Below are 14,804 nucleotides of genomic sequence, written 5' to 3'. Positions count from 1 at the left end.
CCGCACGGAGCGCCATTAGAGGCCGGGGAAACGCAAATGAGTTTTGGCGTGTTCCATCGGAGCGCGCGCATTGATAGTGAAGCGTGTAAATGCGCGTCACGCTGCTCGCTGTTACCGTGTGGTGCGCGGAGGGGCGGTGGTGGGTGTGGGGGTTGTGTCTGTGAGTTAAGGAGAATATCCCGGCTTCACGTTCGCAACGCGCTGAAGAAGAGATGAAAGTCTTCATCTTTGGTGATGAAGTGTGATTTGTGTCGTGACGCGTGCACTCTCCTGTCAGTCCGCGGCTGGATGAGGGCCTCCTCGCGTCGTGCGGGTTATTTGGCCGCACTTCGCCACGCTGGGTCAGTGCCGGTTGGTGTAGGTGGGTGGCATAGAAGCACAGCACAACAATGGATTTTTATGCACTGCCCTGGGATGTTTCACAGCGTAGCCCCGCAACCTATGACAGACAGTCGGTGAGCGGTGGTTGCCAATCCAAGCAACTGTCCAGGTTCAAAAGCCTGCTTAGCTTCTGAGATCCGACGCGATCGGTGGGAAAATTCACGCCGTGCCTTGATCTGCTCACTCCTACACGCGGGTGAGGCCACAGCGGCACCCCGCGTGCCAGAGGGCACTGCCGAGTCGGCGGTAACCGGGGTTCGTCGTGAGCAAGGGGAAGGACAATCGCGACTCTAAAACTAAACGATTTTTGTTTCACCAGGTAAGGCCCGCTGAGCTTTAGAGCTTATTTTTCAGAAGCGACCTGGCTATCACAAATGATAGCTCAACGAAGCGGCTTATCGTGCGGTAATGTATAGCGGCCAAATACTCGTTAAACACACGTTGATTTTTAATTGTGGAGGGAAAAACCGGAGGGCCCGGAGAAGAATCCACGCGATCACGGGGAGAACATCCAGACCCCAAATATACAGCAGCAGGCATCGGGCTCGGGATCAAACCCACGACCTCCTGTATACCAGGCGAGGCAGTTAACACATCCTAGCCACCGTGGTGACTCGTTCTGCCCTCGACGTCCCCCATCAGCTGTGGTCGCGGGTTCATCGAGTCGTGGACGATTTTGCGCCTTGTTATGGTGATGTTTCGTACCGCGTGCTTGTCTGGGGTCACGGCTTTTACGGAGCATTGGTGGGGGCGGGGCGGGCTGAGTGGGCGCATTGTTCGCTGGCGCAGGGAGGTGGTGTGCACTTTGCAGGGTAGAGGGGCGAGCTCGCCTTTGGCTCCTTCGCACGCAGTCGCGATCAATAGCGACACTCCCCTTTAGTCCTGAACTACCCTTCAACGTGAGACTCGCGCCATTCACAGAAACGAGGTCAATACATGGATGGATGAATCGGGTAATGCCGCGTAAGAAACATCGAAGAACCTGACAGTTAAACTTAGCGTTTTTTAAAAGTAGGCTTGTGCACTCGTGCGCTCTGCTTGTGGGTACATTGTAGGGCAGAACGATTAATTGATTTCAAATCGAAATCGCAATTTGAAACAATGCGATTAGCAAATCGCAAAGGCTGCGATTTTTTTGCGATTTGAAAAGTCCTCGATTACTTTCTTGTTGGAATTGTTTTATTTGTTATTATTATAACTTGATTGATTTAACCTAACAATTGTTTTACGTTTGATTGTTCTATTTCAATTAAAACATTTTTATAAGTACATGTTGGAAGGAATTCATATATTTTAAGTTCTCATCCTTGCGTTAGAATATATAGAGCAGATCATATTTTGATGGTATCATGTGGCAATGCTCCATTACGTGTTTTAAATCTATTACACAGTGAATATTGAACTGGAGCTTGACTTAAAAAAAATGTAATCGCAAATCAAATCGCAATCGTAATATCTGTCAGAAAAAAAATCGCAATTAGATATTTTCCCAAAATCGTTCAGCCCCAGTACATTGTACGCATTCGCGACAAATGTTCATTGAGAATAAAAGCCAGCCAAAGACGTGATTCATGCCCAGCTTTGCATTAATAACGTACGGCGAATGGCGAGGGCGTTCGAATTGAGTGCACTCACGGATGAGCGATTCGGTGACTCCCGCTCTCCGCGGGCTCTGCCCGATTCGTCGATGTCTACGAAGCCACTGATCATCGAGCTCTGGGAGGAAGGAGGCGGCGGGGGGTTGGTGCCAACCGCGATAATTGCGCGTTGCCACCCACACCGCTCAACCGCGGAAACTTGGATAACGCAACCGGCGTAGCCGACCTCCGTGGTGTTCCTGCGTTCGCGCGAGGAGTGTCCATCGTAGGGTACGATGGACGGACGCGTTGTGGGAGGGTGGCATGAGGAGAGATATGAGGTCACATGTTGGGCACGCGTGGGCACAGGAATGTGGAAGACGTGGGGTGGTGGGGGGGTGTGTGGGTCGTGCAGGTTGTCGTGGTGACACGGGAGCACGGGGAGTGCACAGGCAGAGGGGGGGGGCCTGTTCAGTCTCCCGGGCATGCCAATCGCAGCTCTTGTTGTTTAAATTGATGGGGGGGGGGGGTCTTGATGGACTGTTCTCTTCAAGCCCGACGTGTTTACACAAGCACCGTGGGAGCTCTGTGAAAGCAGGCGTTGTCGTGGAGCATTGTGGGTTACCCGCGGTGGTGAGATGTTAGCTACCTCGCCTGGTCAACAGGAGGTCGTGGCTTTCCATCCCGATCCTGTGACGCCTGCTGCTGTATATTTCGAGTTTGCGTGTCTCTCATCCCGTGGTCGCGTGGATTTTTCTCCGAGTCCTCCGGTTTCCCCCTCCACGTTTATGAACACGCGTGCTTAGAGTATTTGGCTGCTGTAAATGTCCACGCGATAAGCCACTCCGTTGAGCCGAGCCATCATTTGTGATAGCAAGGTCGCTTCTGAAAAATAGCCATGTGGCTCAGTGGACCTTACCTGTTGAAACAAAAAAACGTTAAAAGTTAACTCAATCTCATTCCTTTCCGCGTTTCCCCGCGACTTTATGTATTAGTTTGTTACCTTCCAGCCATTTGGGCCCCTCGACCCGACATGAACCAGCAGCGTTTACTTGGCTGATGTCTAAACTCTGAAGCGGCTTTGTTCTGCCGGGGTGGGTTCGGCAGTCATGGCAGTGAGGCGCGCTGAGCATCAACAACAACAACTACTGCTGCTGCTGCTGATGATGATGGCTTGTGTTGTGGTGACTTGGGAGTTTGTTGGGAAATGTGCAGCTGAGGTGTTCGTTGTTGTTGAGGTGTTTGTTGTTGTTGTTGAGGTGTTTGTTGTTGTTGTTGAGGTGTTTGTTGTTGTTGAGGTGTTTGTCGTTGTTGTTGAGGTGTTTGTTGTTGTTGATGTGTTTGTTGTTGTTGTTGAGGTGTTTGTTGTTGTTGTTGAGGTGTTTGTTGTTGTTGAGGTGTTTGTTATTGTTGTTGAGGTGTTTGTTGTTGTTGTTGAGGTGTTTGTTGTTGTTGAGGTGTTTGTTATTGTTGTTGAGGTGTTTGTTGTTGTTGTTGTTGAGGTGTTTGTTGTTGTTGAGGTGTTTGTTATTGTTGTTGAGGTGTTTGTTGTTGTTGTTGAGGTGTTTGTTGTTGTTGAGGTGTTTATTGTTGTTGAGGTGTTTGTTATTGTTGAGGTGTTTGTTATTGTTGTTGAGGTGTTTGTTGTTGTTGTTGTTGAGGTGTTTGTTGTTGTTGAGGTGTTTGTTATTGTTGAGGTGTTTGTTGTTGTTGAGGTGTTTGTTGTTGTTGTTGAGGTGTTTGTTGTTGTTGAGGTGTTTGTTATTGTTGTTGAGGTGTTTGTTGAGGTATTTGTTGTTGTTGAGGTGTTTGTTGTTGTTGAGGTGTTTGTTGTTGTTGTTGAGGTGTTTGTTGTTGTTGATGTGTTTGTTGTTGTTGAGGTGTTTGTTGTTGTTGTTGAGGTGTTTGTTGTTGTTGAGGTGTTTGTTATTGTTGTTGAGGTGTTTGTTGTTGTTGTTGAGGTGTTTGTTGTTGTTGAGGTGTTTATTGTTGTTGAGGTGTTTGTTATTGTTGAGGTGTTTGTTATTGTTGTTGAGGTGTTTGTTGTTGTTGTTGAGGTGTTTGTTGTTGTTGAGGTGTTTGTTATTGTTGAGGTGTTTGTTGTTGTTGAGGTGTTTGTTGTTGTTGTTGAGGTGTTTGTTGTTGTTGAGGTGTTTGTTGTTGTTGTTGAGGTGTTTGTTGTTGTTGAGGTGTTTGTTATTGTTGTTGAGGTGTTTGTTGTTGTTGTTGAGGAGTTTGTTGTTGTTGAGGTGTTTGTTATTGTTGAGGTGTTTTTTGAGGTATTCGTTGTTGTTGAGGTGTTTGTTGAGGTGTTTGTTGTTGTTGATGTGTTTGTTGTTTTTGAGGTGTTTGTTGTTGTTGAGGTGTTTGTTGTTGTTGTTGAGGTGTTTGTTGTTGTTGAGGTGTTTGTTTGAGGTTTGCGTTGTTGTTTAGGTATTCGTTGTTGTTGTTCAGGTGGTTGTTGAGGTTTTTTTCTGGGTGGTGGAGGATTACGCCAAATTTATACTTACGCGATCTAACCGAAAAACCTTTATAATGAATAATACTGTTTTTGTGCAAGTTGTTTATTGCTGTGACTCACAGTGTCGGGGGTGAGTTTGAGACCCAGCCTCAGGATGCCTCCCCCCCATGGCTCTTTGTTCCATCGCCCGCAGTGAATCAGAATCTTTATTTAGACTGGAGGAATCTGATGAGCTGTGAAGCTCTTTTTCCAACAGATGCCCAGTGGTCAAACGTCGCCCTCCCCCCCTTTCAGCACTCCAGCCTCTCACACTTGACGCAAACGTGGGCACGCTCATCGCGAATCGGGGAGGTCGCTCACCCGACACAGCCACTTAAAGCAAAGTCACAATCGAGCCGTACAACACAGAGCAGCAAATGGATTACCTCCAATATAGTTTCAAGAGTAGATGGAACATGTGCGATACTGCTGTCGGCAGCGGTGCACAAAGAACAAATAGCCCAAAAAAGCCACGAAAGCATTCGTCAATAGCGCTGCCAAAAAGAGTACGTTCCTATGTATTCATCATGGACGTTATAATGGTCGAGATCCATCTCTGCCTGCTATCATGCCAGGACCATCGCCCAAAAAGTTACCGATTGTTTCTACGTTGTTCTTCCTTGTTGGCGGTGGTGGTGTGTTATTGACGACTTTTGTAGAGTCAGTATTTTCAAGCGGTGTTCTGCAGCACTTGACAACACACGGATGGCGCTGTGCCTTCGACTGTTTGGCGGAGATTTTAGCGATGAGCTCACTGCCAACCCAAATCAGCAGAGCGGTCGAAATTCAGCCGAGCGGAAAGTCTTGCTCCCCCCCCTCCCATCTCTCTCCCTGGCCGATCCGTGCTGCGGGGGAAGTGTGGTGGGATCTGAATATCACTCGGCAGAAGCCCAGCTTTCACCCCCCCCCCCGTGCAGTCTCCGCGCGATGTTCTGCCAAATGGGTGAAGGTCCGCAGCCTCTTTGGCAGAGACTCGGTGCAATGCGGCCGTGCATTAAACTACTATTGAAACAGATTTTAGTTTTGATCATTGGTTTTTTACCTTTTTATCTGGCAACAAAACTGACACCTTTTTTTTTGCAAGGAGTCATGTTTGCATTGACCACAATACCTGCGGTCAGAATGCAAACAAAAAACACAACTCTGATAATGTATCGTTAGGCTCTAAGAAAAGCTGTCTTGGGTGTGGACCAATCGATTTCAAGGACAGTGCATACATTATCAGAGTTGTGTTTTTTGTTTGCATTCTGACCGCAGGTATTGTGGTCAAGGCAAACATGACTCCTTGTAAAAAAAGGTGTCAGTTTTGTTGCCAGATATAAGGGTAAAAAAACAATTATCATATTTTGCTACTGGCAAAGGAGGTTCCAATGGTGTAAGAGATTTTAGTTTTGTTTACCAGGCAAGGCCCGCTGAGCTTTATCGCTCGTTTTCGGAAAGCGACGTGGCCATTGCAAGTGAGAGCGCAACGAAGTGGCTTATTGCGTGGAAATTTATTGCAGCCAAATACTCTTTAAGCGCACGTTGATTCTAAATGTGGAGGGGAAAACCCAGAGGACCCGGAGAGAAATCTACGGCGACCACTGGGAGAGAGACACCGCAAATTCCAAATATACAGCAGGCGTCGGAGTTGGGAACCTGCGACCTCCTGCTCTTTTTACTGCAGTTGAGGCTGAGTCGGCCCAAGGGCCCGAATCGTCAAACGGCCATCAACAAATGGCAATCTCAAAGTTGGAAAGATAAAGCGTATTACACGTTTCTTGATTTGAGCAAGGTTATTGCAAGAGCTTGGAGAAAGAGGCGATGGGAGGGCATTCAAAAGTGGGAGCCGTGCGAGGGAAGAAGCCGTGAAAGAGAAGTGAGGTGACCTGGAGTGTGGGGGTTTAGTGAGTATGTGGGTGGGCGGGTGAGTGCGTGGGTGAGTGCTGAATGAGTGAGTCAGTGAGTGTGGGGAGCAGTAATGTAGCGGTTAGCGCGCTGCGCACACACACACGGATGCATACACACACTCACAGATGCATGCACACGAACGCTCGTATACACACAGATGCACACTTACATATGACTTCTCACGCACAAAGATGCACACCCACACAGAGACACACAAAGACAAAGATCTCCTGTATAACCTTAATAGATTGTTGGGGCAAGTGCTGTTAGCGAGCAAGGCTGGCAAGGTACACGAGGGAGTAGGTGGCCAGCACCACGCCGGGCCGCCTTTGTTTCCCGATTGGCGACGTTTACGCACCGCACCAGGTACTCATTTGAGGCTGAGTCGACCTAGGGGAGGCCCAGGACCAGTTCAGATAATCGTTACTGGTGTTGGCCGTGAGCAGGAATCGAAGCTTCTGACTGAGACAAAGACCCCCCGTATAGCCTTAACAGACTCTAGGGGCAAGTGCTGTTAGCGAGCACTGAGACACACACAGACACGCACACACGCACGCACGGGCGGATGCTTCTGGCACATGTCACATGTCAGAACGCCTCGCCCAAGTGTGTGCTGCTGAATACCGATGCAGGGACAGCCCTGCAGGTCTCTCGCAGCACAGGGAGCAGGCATCTTGCCAGAGATTCATCTGTGAAGGACCCCCAGCTGTGCCCCGACCACATGCTGCTGCTGCCGCTGCCGCCGCTGCCGCTGCTGCTCAAAAGTGGAGGGGTCTCCGACATTCCCGTGCCAAATCACCAAGGGAGTCAGATTTCTGCAGATAATCTGCCTGCACGGGCTGAGCTCACAGCAGGGATAATGAAGACCAGCGCAAGATCCAATCCTCCTCAGTGTCTCCCTTATTACTACTCTGCTTAAGCGTGGGAGCCGGTTATTATGTTCATATGTAAACATTAGATTCCTTTTGGCAGTCTAAGCCTGTAACTCTGCTTAAGTCCTATAAATATATATTTGTATGACTTGTGGGGTTTGGCAAGAATCTCGGCAGCCAGTTCCCAGCATCTGACCCTTGTAATTAGTCATTGTGCGCGTGCATTGTGGCGTTGAGTGCACCATCAATTGGCCGATTGTGGCGCACAGTGGATGTTCACGGTGACGTCGTTCAGCTGGAGCGATCGCTGCCGCCGCCGCCATCAACGCCTGGTATGCAGGAAGTTGTGGGTTCGATCCCCGAGTTTGGATGTTCTCGGTCACGTGGAGTTTTCTCCGGGTCCTCCTGTTTTTCCCTCCACGTGTGTTTAGAGTATTCGGCTGCTAGAAATTTCCACGTGATAAGCCGCCTCGCTGGGATATTATTTGTGGCCTGGTGGTTTCTGAAAAAGAGCTATATAGCTCGGCGGGCCTTATCTAGTAAAGTAAAAGATAGTTTAATAGTTTAGTTTCATGATGATGCATGTGGGATCCAGGGGAAGTGGCTTCCATTGACCACTGTTTTCTGTGAGAATTCCATGGAGAACTGCCCATGCCTGCCATCCAGACGTGGCAACAATTAAGACCGAGTTCGTAGATCTGCCATGGCTATAAGAGGCGGAGAGGTGGGACGGAGGCACTCCGCTACAAACACGGTCACCTGGGTTCGATTCCCAGCTGTGGGTAGCAAGTGGGAGCGGAACCGGTCCTGCACGTTCACCTTCGTGACTGACACGGCATGAGGAGACCTTCATCCAGCTCTGGATTAACAAATGCCTCTAAATTCATATCAGAATGTAGGAGCACTGTCTCCAATGGAAAGTAAAGACACAAGCCAATGTGGCCTTGCAACCCAAAGTAGGGACCACGTAGTAAACCACTTTGGTCTACGCTCCTTCAGCGGAGGAGGAGGAGGAGCATCACAATTACACAAACTCTCTCCAGAAGCCCTCTCGTCCGTCGCTGGAAGACCTCGAAATTGGCGTTTAGCGGCCGAACATATTCCTGCCTTCACGCGCAAGAATAGAATACAAACCACTCTGTGAGAATTAGCCTCCTCTGCGTAGGTTGATTCCGGTGGCTCTGCGCGTTGTTCGGCACGACGTTCGACGCTTCTCCTTCAGCTGCCGGCACGTGGAGCGCGAAGCGTCGGGACATCGCGCAAAAACGACACGCGGTGCAGTCCCGCAAATCGGTCTCTGCACCTTTAACGTGGGGAGGAGGGGGGGGTTGGTCATCGCCAGATTAGCGCCTCGGGCTCGCGACTGTCGCGGACACGTGGAGCGTGCCCGCAATCCGGGTGTTGGGGAGGCCCTTACCACGGCCGCCACGTCTCAACATCCGTGCCACGGCCCCCTCCCTGAGCGCCGCTGGGAGCATCTTGCACCGGCGGGGGGCCGATGAAACGTTGCCCACACGGCGCTTGCGCTGCAGCCGTAGCCCGGAGACGAAATCTTTCAGCGCCGCTTCATGCGCAAGGCTGAAGTTTGCTGGGCACAGAGGGCCCACCGTCCTATCCCCCACGCAGGCAGCGATGACGACAATGGAGCCAAGCAGTGAAAGATGTTCATTATTCATAACAAGAATAGACTCTCTTTGAATAATAAGAATAATATTATTATACACAGCGGAAAATATTTGCCGGATTATCGAGCCAGAGTTTCCAAAATTAAAATAGCGTGCCTCTGTTGTTGGGGGTTCCTGTGTGAGCAGGTGCATTGTGGGTGTTGTAGTTTGTGGCAATGGGTTTGCGGCTCGGTGGGGGCAGTAATCCATTTGTTTATTTTCGCAGCGTGCAGCGGCTTCCTTGCCCATTCAATGGGAAGCTCATAGTCGCGGTGCCAAACGTAAGCACGAGCCATTTCAGGATGTTTTGTACATTTTCAATCAAACCGAAGCTTTACAAAAATATATATATCGGGCGTTGTTGTAAGTAGAAACACGTACAACGCAGATCCCAGCACAATTGCTTTGCTGTTATAACGCCGTCAGAATCGGAATCATTGTTTCCGCCATTTGCACAAAAAACAAGTTATTTTGGAGCTGCAATAGCATCGATGTGGCAGTTGTATTTATTCACAAGGAACGACTATTGATCGAGCGTGCCCAAGTGTGTTATACGAGCCCTTTTATGTCCTTGAGGCTCACATGAAAGTCTCGATCGCGGCATCAACAGAACCGCTGAATCCGCCGCAGCAGAGCGAGCTGTGAATTCCCGCAGCTGGCACACCGCGATGGTGTTTTTAACCCCGTGCGGTGCCCCCTTTCACCCCCCCCCCCCCCGACGCCTACGCGCCGCCCTTCGCCCGAGTGGCCTAAGTGGCACGCTTGTCACGGGCCCTGGCGGCGAGGAACGAAGTGGGGCCTCCTGTCACAATTTCCCCCGAACCCCCTCTTTGTGGCTGCCTTCGCCACCCGCGCACTACTCGATAGCCGCGCGCGCTGCTCCACCTCCCGCACGAACCTTCGCTCTGCGCGGCCGGGCATTGGCATAGGTTCGGCTCCCGTTGAGCGACGGTGAGATCTCACCTCGGTGGCGCAGCGCGCGAGACCCGCGTTGGCCAAATAATTAAACCGCTAGATTTGGCAGCTACGCGAGGCGGTGGGTTCCGCCGCTGAGCGCGTTTATTCGTGCGGTTGTCACTGTGCTGGCGGGCAGTCGGAGATAATTAAAATCGCAACACAAAGCGTCGTAATTTTTGGAATTATTTGTATGAAAATAAAATTCTTCCACCACGAGGGAGAAGAGGCCTGTGGTCGGCGGGGGGGGCAGGAGGGCTCTCGGGAGATGTCAGTGAATCGTTGCTGGCACCAGTTCCCGTGCTCTCATTGTTCTGCCCAAATAATGGATGTTGTGTTTGCCCTAGATACGGCTGTTTATACGCATGTTTGTTTGCAGGCTCCGTGTGCGCATGTGTGTTTGTATATTTGGGTGTCAGTTTGTTTGTCTGCCTGTCCGTTTGTTAGTCGTCTCGCCCCTCCTTAATAAATCTGTCTGTCGTTGTATTTGTTTGCCTGCATATGTACATGTCTGTTGTTTGCCTTCATCCTGGCCTGCATCTCGATTTGTCTCTCTGTCCGTTGTGGATGGGCTGCCCGTGCGTATCTTTGACTGTCTGTCCATCTGCCGATCTCCGTTCCGTGGCCCGGTCTGTCGATGGTTACCCTGCCACCGCTGCGCAAATCCCGGTCGTAGCGAGCGCTGATGCCCCGCCGCCCCCACTCCGTGCCTCTGTGCCCCCCCCCACCCCCACCACCTTGCAGCCGTGGAAAGCCAGAGCAGCGGCTCGGAGGAGATCATCCCGAGCCCCCCGTCGCCGCTGCCGCCCCCGCGCGTCTACAAGCCATGCTTCGTGTGCCAGGACAAGTCGTCGGGCTACCACTACGGCGTGAGCTCATGCGAGGGATGCAAGGTACCGTGGGGCGCCCGTCTCGTGGCTCGCCCGTACGGCGCGTGCGTGCGGGTGGCTCTGGCTGCTGGGGGGGATGCGGTGGGCGTAACTGGTTTTGTAGAGAGAAAGAGTTGGTCGTAGGCGGATGGAAATGAAGACGTTTGCTGCCGTAATGTTAATTGAACGATTGCATGTATCTCGTGTGTTGAGACGCCGCGTGCGCCACCGCCGCGTGTGCCACCCTAATGCGTGCCACGCCCGAGTGTTCCACCCCCGCGTGCAGCACCGCCGCGTGCACCACCCTAATGCGTGCCACGCCCGAGTGTGCCGAGCTGCTTTGCGGCTGCTTGAGTGCGCCGCCGTCGTCCCGGGGCGTGCGTCAGCGCTTGCCCCATGACCGTCCCTTTGCCTGCGCCCCCAGCCACCTCTAGCTGCCTCTGTTTTGAACGAAATGGGATTGTGCTGTGGCCATGCTTTAGGAAGGAAACGGTTAACCTGCGGGAAAGCGCACTGAAAAGATGCCGTAAATCTGCACTTCTGGTCCATAAACGTTATTTATAGTCGTGCCAGCTCACGCCCATCCCTTTCCTACCAGGATTCCTAGGATTTAACGCCAAGGCTCCCAACACAACAAACGACAACGGGCGTCAATCGCGCTCGGGAGCGCGAACGCACGCTCGCTCGTTTATTTATTTAGCTCGCGGAAACCCCATTGCGTGCCGATCGGCGAGCCACAGGTGAGCGTCGTTCTCTTTTGAGGTTGAACGCTCGGCCGAGCCGAGCTTTCTGACGCCGCATTACGCCGAGTTCTCAGGCCGATGACTGACAGCGAAACAAAAAAAACTTTCACTTCCCCCCCACCCCCCTCGTTGTGATGGCACGAACGCACCGTGTCGCGTTATGTAATTCTGTTTTCGAGAGTGAGAATGCCTTCCTGCCTCCCCGCGCTGATCCGGTGGGAATCGAGGGGGGGGGGGGGAGACGCTGGTGCCGCGCCAACCACGCAATTGCGCTCCTCCAGCAGCACCAGCGTCGGCGCCTTAACAATGGTGGGGGGGGTGCTGGGGGGGGGGGGGTGCTGGGGGGGGGGGGGTGCTGGGGGGGGGGGGGTGCTGGGGGGGGGGGGGTGCTGTGGGGGGGCTGCTCACCTCCTGCCGGGCCGGATCGCGACCCCCATCCTGGTGGGGGAGGGGGGATTTAGAGGCAGTAATGACAAGAATCGTCGTCGGTGCAGTTGGTATTCGCACCATTCTTACAGCACAAAGGCTCTCAGGAAGGCCGCTGTGGTTGACAGACGGATATAGTCCACCAGCAAGGGGCGATGTCGCAGTGGGGCTTTACCAGATTAATACATTCGTGAACGATTTTTCGTTAATCTCGAGATTTTGGACCGCGACGCCGGCACGTGAAGCCGACTCGTCCTCGGACACCGTCACGGGATCTTTAAACTCCCCAAACGCGTTGCAGACGGACCACGCGCGCTGTTTGTTGCGCTACACCCGGGATGAACCGGGGTCGGCCGCTGAACCCGCGAACCTCCGCAACGCGAACGGGCGGCGAACGCGCTACCGCCAGGGACGCCGAATCACCCACCGCCCCAAATAAATCGGGCAACCGGGCCGGCGGCGGCGTCGGTGGTGGCGTCAGCGTCGTCAGCTCAGCCTGACCTTGGCGCGTGTGCTGCCGTGTCCCCCCGTGCGGTCCCCCACCTCGCCCTCCCACCCTCCCCCCCCCCCCCCCGCAGGGCTTCTTCCGACGCAGCATCCAGAAGAACATGGTGTACACCTGCCCTCGCGACAAGGGCTGCGTGATCAACAAGGTGACGCGCAACCGCTGCCAGTACTGCCGCCTGCAGAAGTGCTTCGAGGTCGGCATGTCCAAGGAGTGTAAGTCCGCACAGGCGCGTTGCTTGGCGCTTGAGCAAGCCTGCTGGATGGGGTGCCTTTCCACGCAGCGCGGGGGACACAAAGGGTTATCTGGCCGTACTCTGCCACCCTAATCAGACTGGGTAGATGAAGGCGAAGGGGCGTGGATGTGAGAGCGTCGAGGGAGAATACAACGACGGATTTTTGGGGCACTGCCCTCCGCTGAGGACAACGTAGCCCCGCAGCAGCGTTTAACACCTGATGTGGTGGTCACCCATCCAAGCACTATCGTGGGAATTGGAAGTAGGTGGGGAATTCCGACGTGTGCCCCATGTGTCGCCCCCTTGAGTTGTCAAGCTATCGGATGTTTACTGACAAAATTAATCCCGCCGGTCTTGGGAATCGGTTAAAACCACGGCTGAATCTCTGGCCGGGTTCGAGTGGAGTTGCTCCCAGGCGGAGCCGCGTAGGCCGCGCAATTCCGGACGGACGTGCGGGTTCGTCACAGCAAAGGTTCGGGGTTTTCCCGGCCGATTACCGAGTCCCCCGTCCGCAGCGTGTCGTCTTCTCAGCCCGTGTCCCCCGGGTGCAGCTATCGCGGGGCAGGTGCGGCCTCGACTCCCAGCGGGTGCAGTCATGGAATGAACTCCGCTGACCACACACAGAGCGGGGGGGATGGGGGGAAAGGTTTTTGCCGGACGCTTTGGCGCTTGGCGTCGCCGTCGCCGCCGTTGGTTATTCACCCCGCTGACCCGTGCAGGATGCAACCCCCGTGGCGCTGCCGCCTCCCTCCGCAACAAGCCCGCACGCGTCGGCGCAAGGCGCCGCGCTCGGTGCCCGTCCTGTTCTGCCGGTCTATAAATACGGGGGGGGGGGGGGGGATGTGTTGACGTGCAATTATCCACGTGGGGATTATTTGTAGATTGAAATGTGAAGGATTTCCCACTTGAGAAAGACGAGGCCGCCGAATGTTCCTGCGGCGAGCAATGTGGGCCAGTCGGGTTCGTTGGCTGCGTTTCTACATAAAACAGCATCTAGAGAGGGATTCAAAAACCAACTAAACAGGGTTTAACTGGATCATGCAGCAGGGAGCCTCGCTTTTAGTTCCACGAGGGCCGACTGCAGACGCATGACGCTTATATTTCACATTTTATATGTGCGTTGCACATTAAACTGCGAAAGCACTGGGTATGACAAGCCAGAGCACCCGGAAACGAGATGCGGTGAATGGTCCGAGGGTTAAGATATCCAGTGCAGTTTTATGGGTTTGGCCAGCAGGCCATGTGGTAAATGCTTGCAGTGACAGCGATGGAATCTTGCGTGTTTATAAACGAGCGTCGTTGGCTCTCACCGTGCAAGGATACGACGGGAAGTGACTTTGCCATAATTGTGCCGATGCCGTTTTACTGCTTCGCAAAGGGCCCTGTAGGAGATAGCATTTCAAGCAAAAACAAAGAAACGCATTTTATCGGTTTCTTCGCCACCGCGATAGTTTTGAACTCCCTTTTATCTCCACGACGCCACTCAGCAGTGACTCACGGGGGCAAGGACCTCAGCGATCAGCCGCGGGGGCCGAGGCCGCGGGCCTCAGCCGTATTTAACTCGTGCCTCATCCTACGTTTCACACGAGCAAAACGTAGGACGAGCCGACGACATTCTATCGCGATGAATGACGCTCCTCTGTCTTCCTCCCGGCAGCCGTGCGGAACGACCGGAACAAGAAGAAGAAGGATGTGGCCAAGCAGGAGCCCTCGGAGACCCTGGCCATGCCGGCCGAGATGGAAGTCCTCATCGAGAAGGTCCACAAGGCCCACCAGGAGACCTTCCCGTCGCTCTACCAGCTGGGGAAGTACACCATGGTGAGTCGGGCGACGTGTGCGCCGGGGACCGAGAGGTTCGCGCGTGTGCCCGGCAGGCGCTGCGGTGTGCGTGCGCGCGAGTGAGGCCGCGGCGTGGCGAGTGATGCGGTCCCCGTTCCCCCGGTGCTGTCGCTCGACTCGGCCGCGTTCGGGCTGATTTATTGCCACATGCTTCAGACCCCAGGTTTTGCTGTAGATACGGATCAGGCATTATTATCGCGAGGGGGGTGTTCTGGAGAGCGTAATGTCCGTGCCCTCGGCGCGCCTGTGCCTGCTGTGGCCGGGTACGACCGCTCGGGCCGCGCCTCCTCCCGTGAGTGTTGCGCGTGGGCGGTGGGGGGAGACGTCTTCGCGGCGGGTGCCAGGGTGG

General features: G+C 53.4%; 1 protein-coding gene across 5 annotated transcripts in view; it reads left to right on the top strand.

Annotated features, from left to right (window-relative positions):
* RARB (retinoic acid receptor beta) overlaps positions 1-14,804 on the top strand; it is an 89,106-nt gene that overhangs the window by 59,194 nt on the left and 15,108 nt on the right. For all 5 annotated transcript variants that reach the window (XM_078609260.1, XM_078609262.1, XM_078609264.1 and 2 more), the window contains 3 exons: positions 10,583-10,731; positions 12,455-12,596; positions 14,274-14,434. In XM_078609260.1, coding sequence (XP_078465386.1) covers positions 10,583-10,731; positions 12,455-12,596; positions 14,274-14,434 — 452 coding nt within the window. The remainder of the gene's footprint in view (positions 1-10,582; positions 10,732-12,454; positions 12,597-14,273; positions 14,435-14,804) is intronic.

The sequence above is a fragment of the Lampetra planeri genome, chromosome 31 (assembly GCF_965212315.1).
Source record: "Lampetra planeri chromosome 31, kcLamPlan1.2.h2, whole genome shotgun sequence".
Classification (NCBI taxonomy): Eukaryota; Metazoa; Chordata; class Hyperoartia; order Petromyzontiformes; family Petromyzontidae; genus Lampetra; species Lampetra planeri.
Note: the sequence above shows the minus strand (reverse complement) of the source record. Positions and strands in the feature narration are given on the sequence as shown.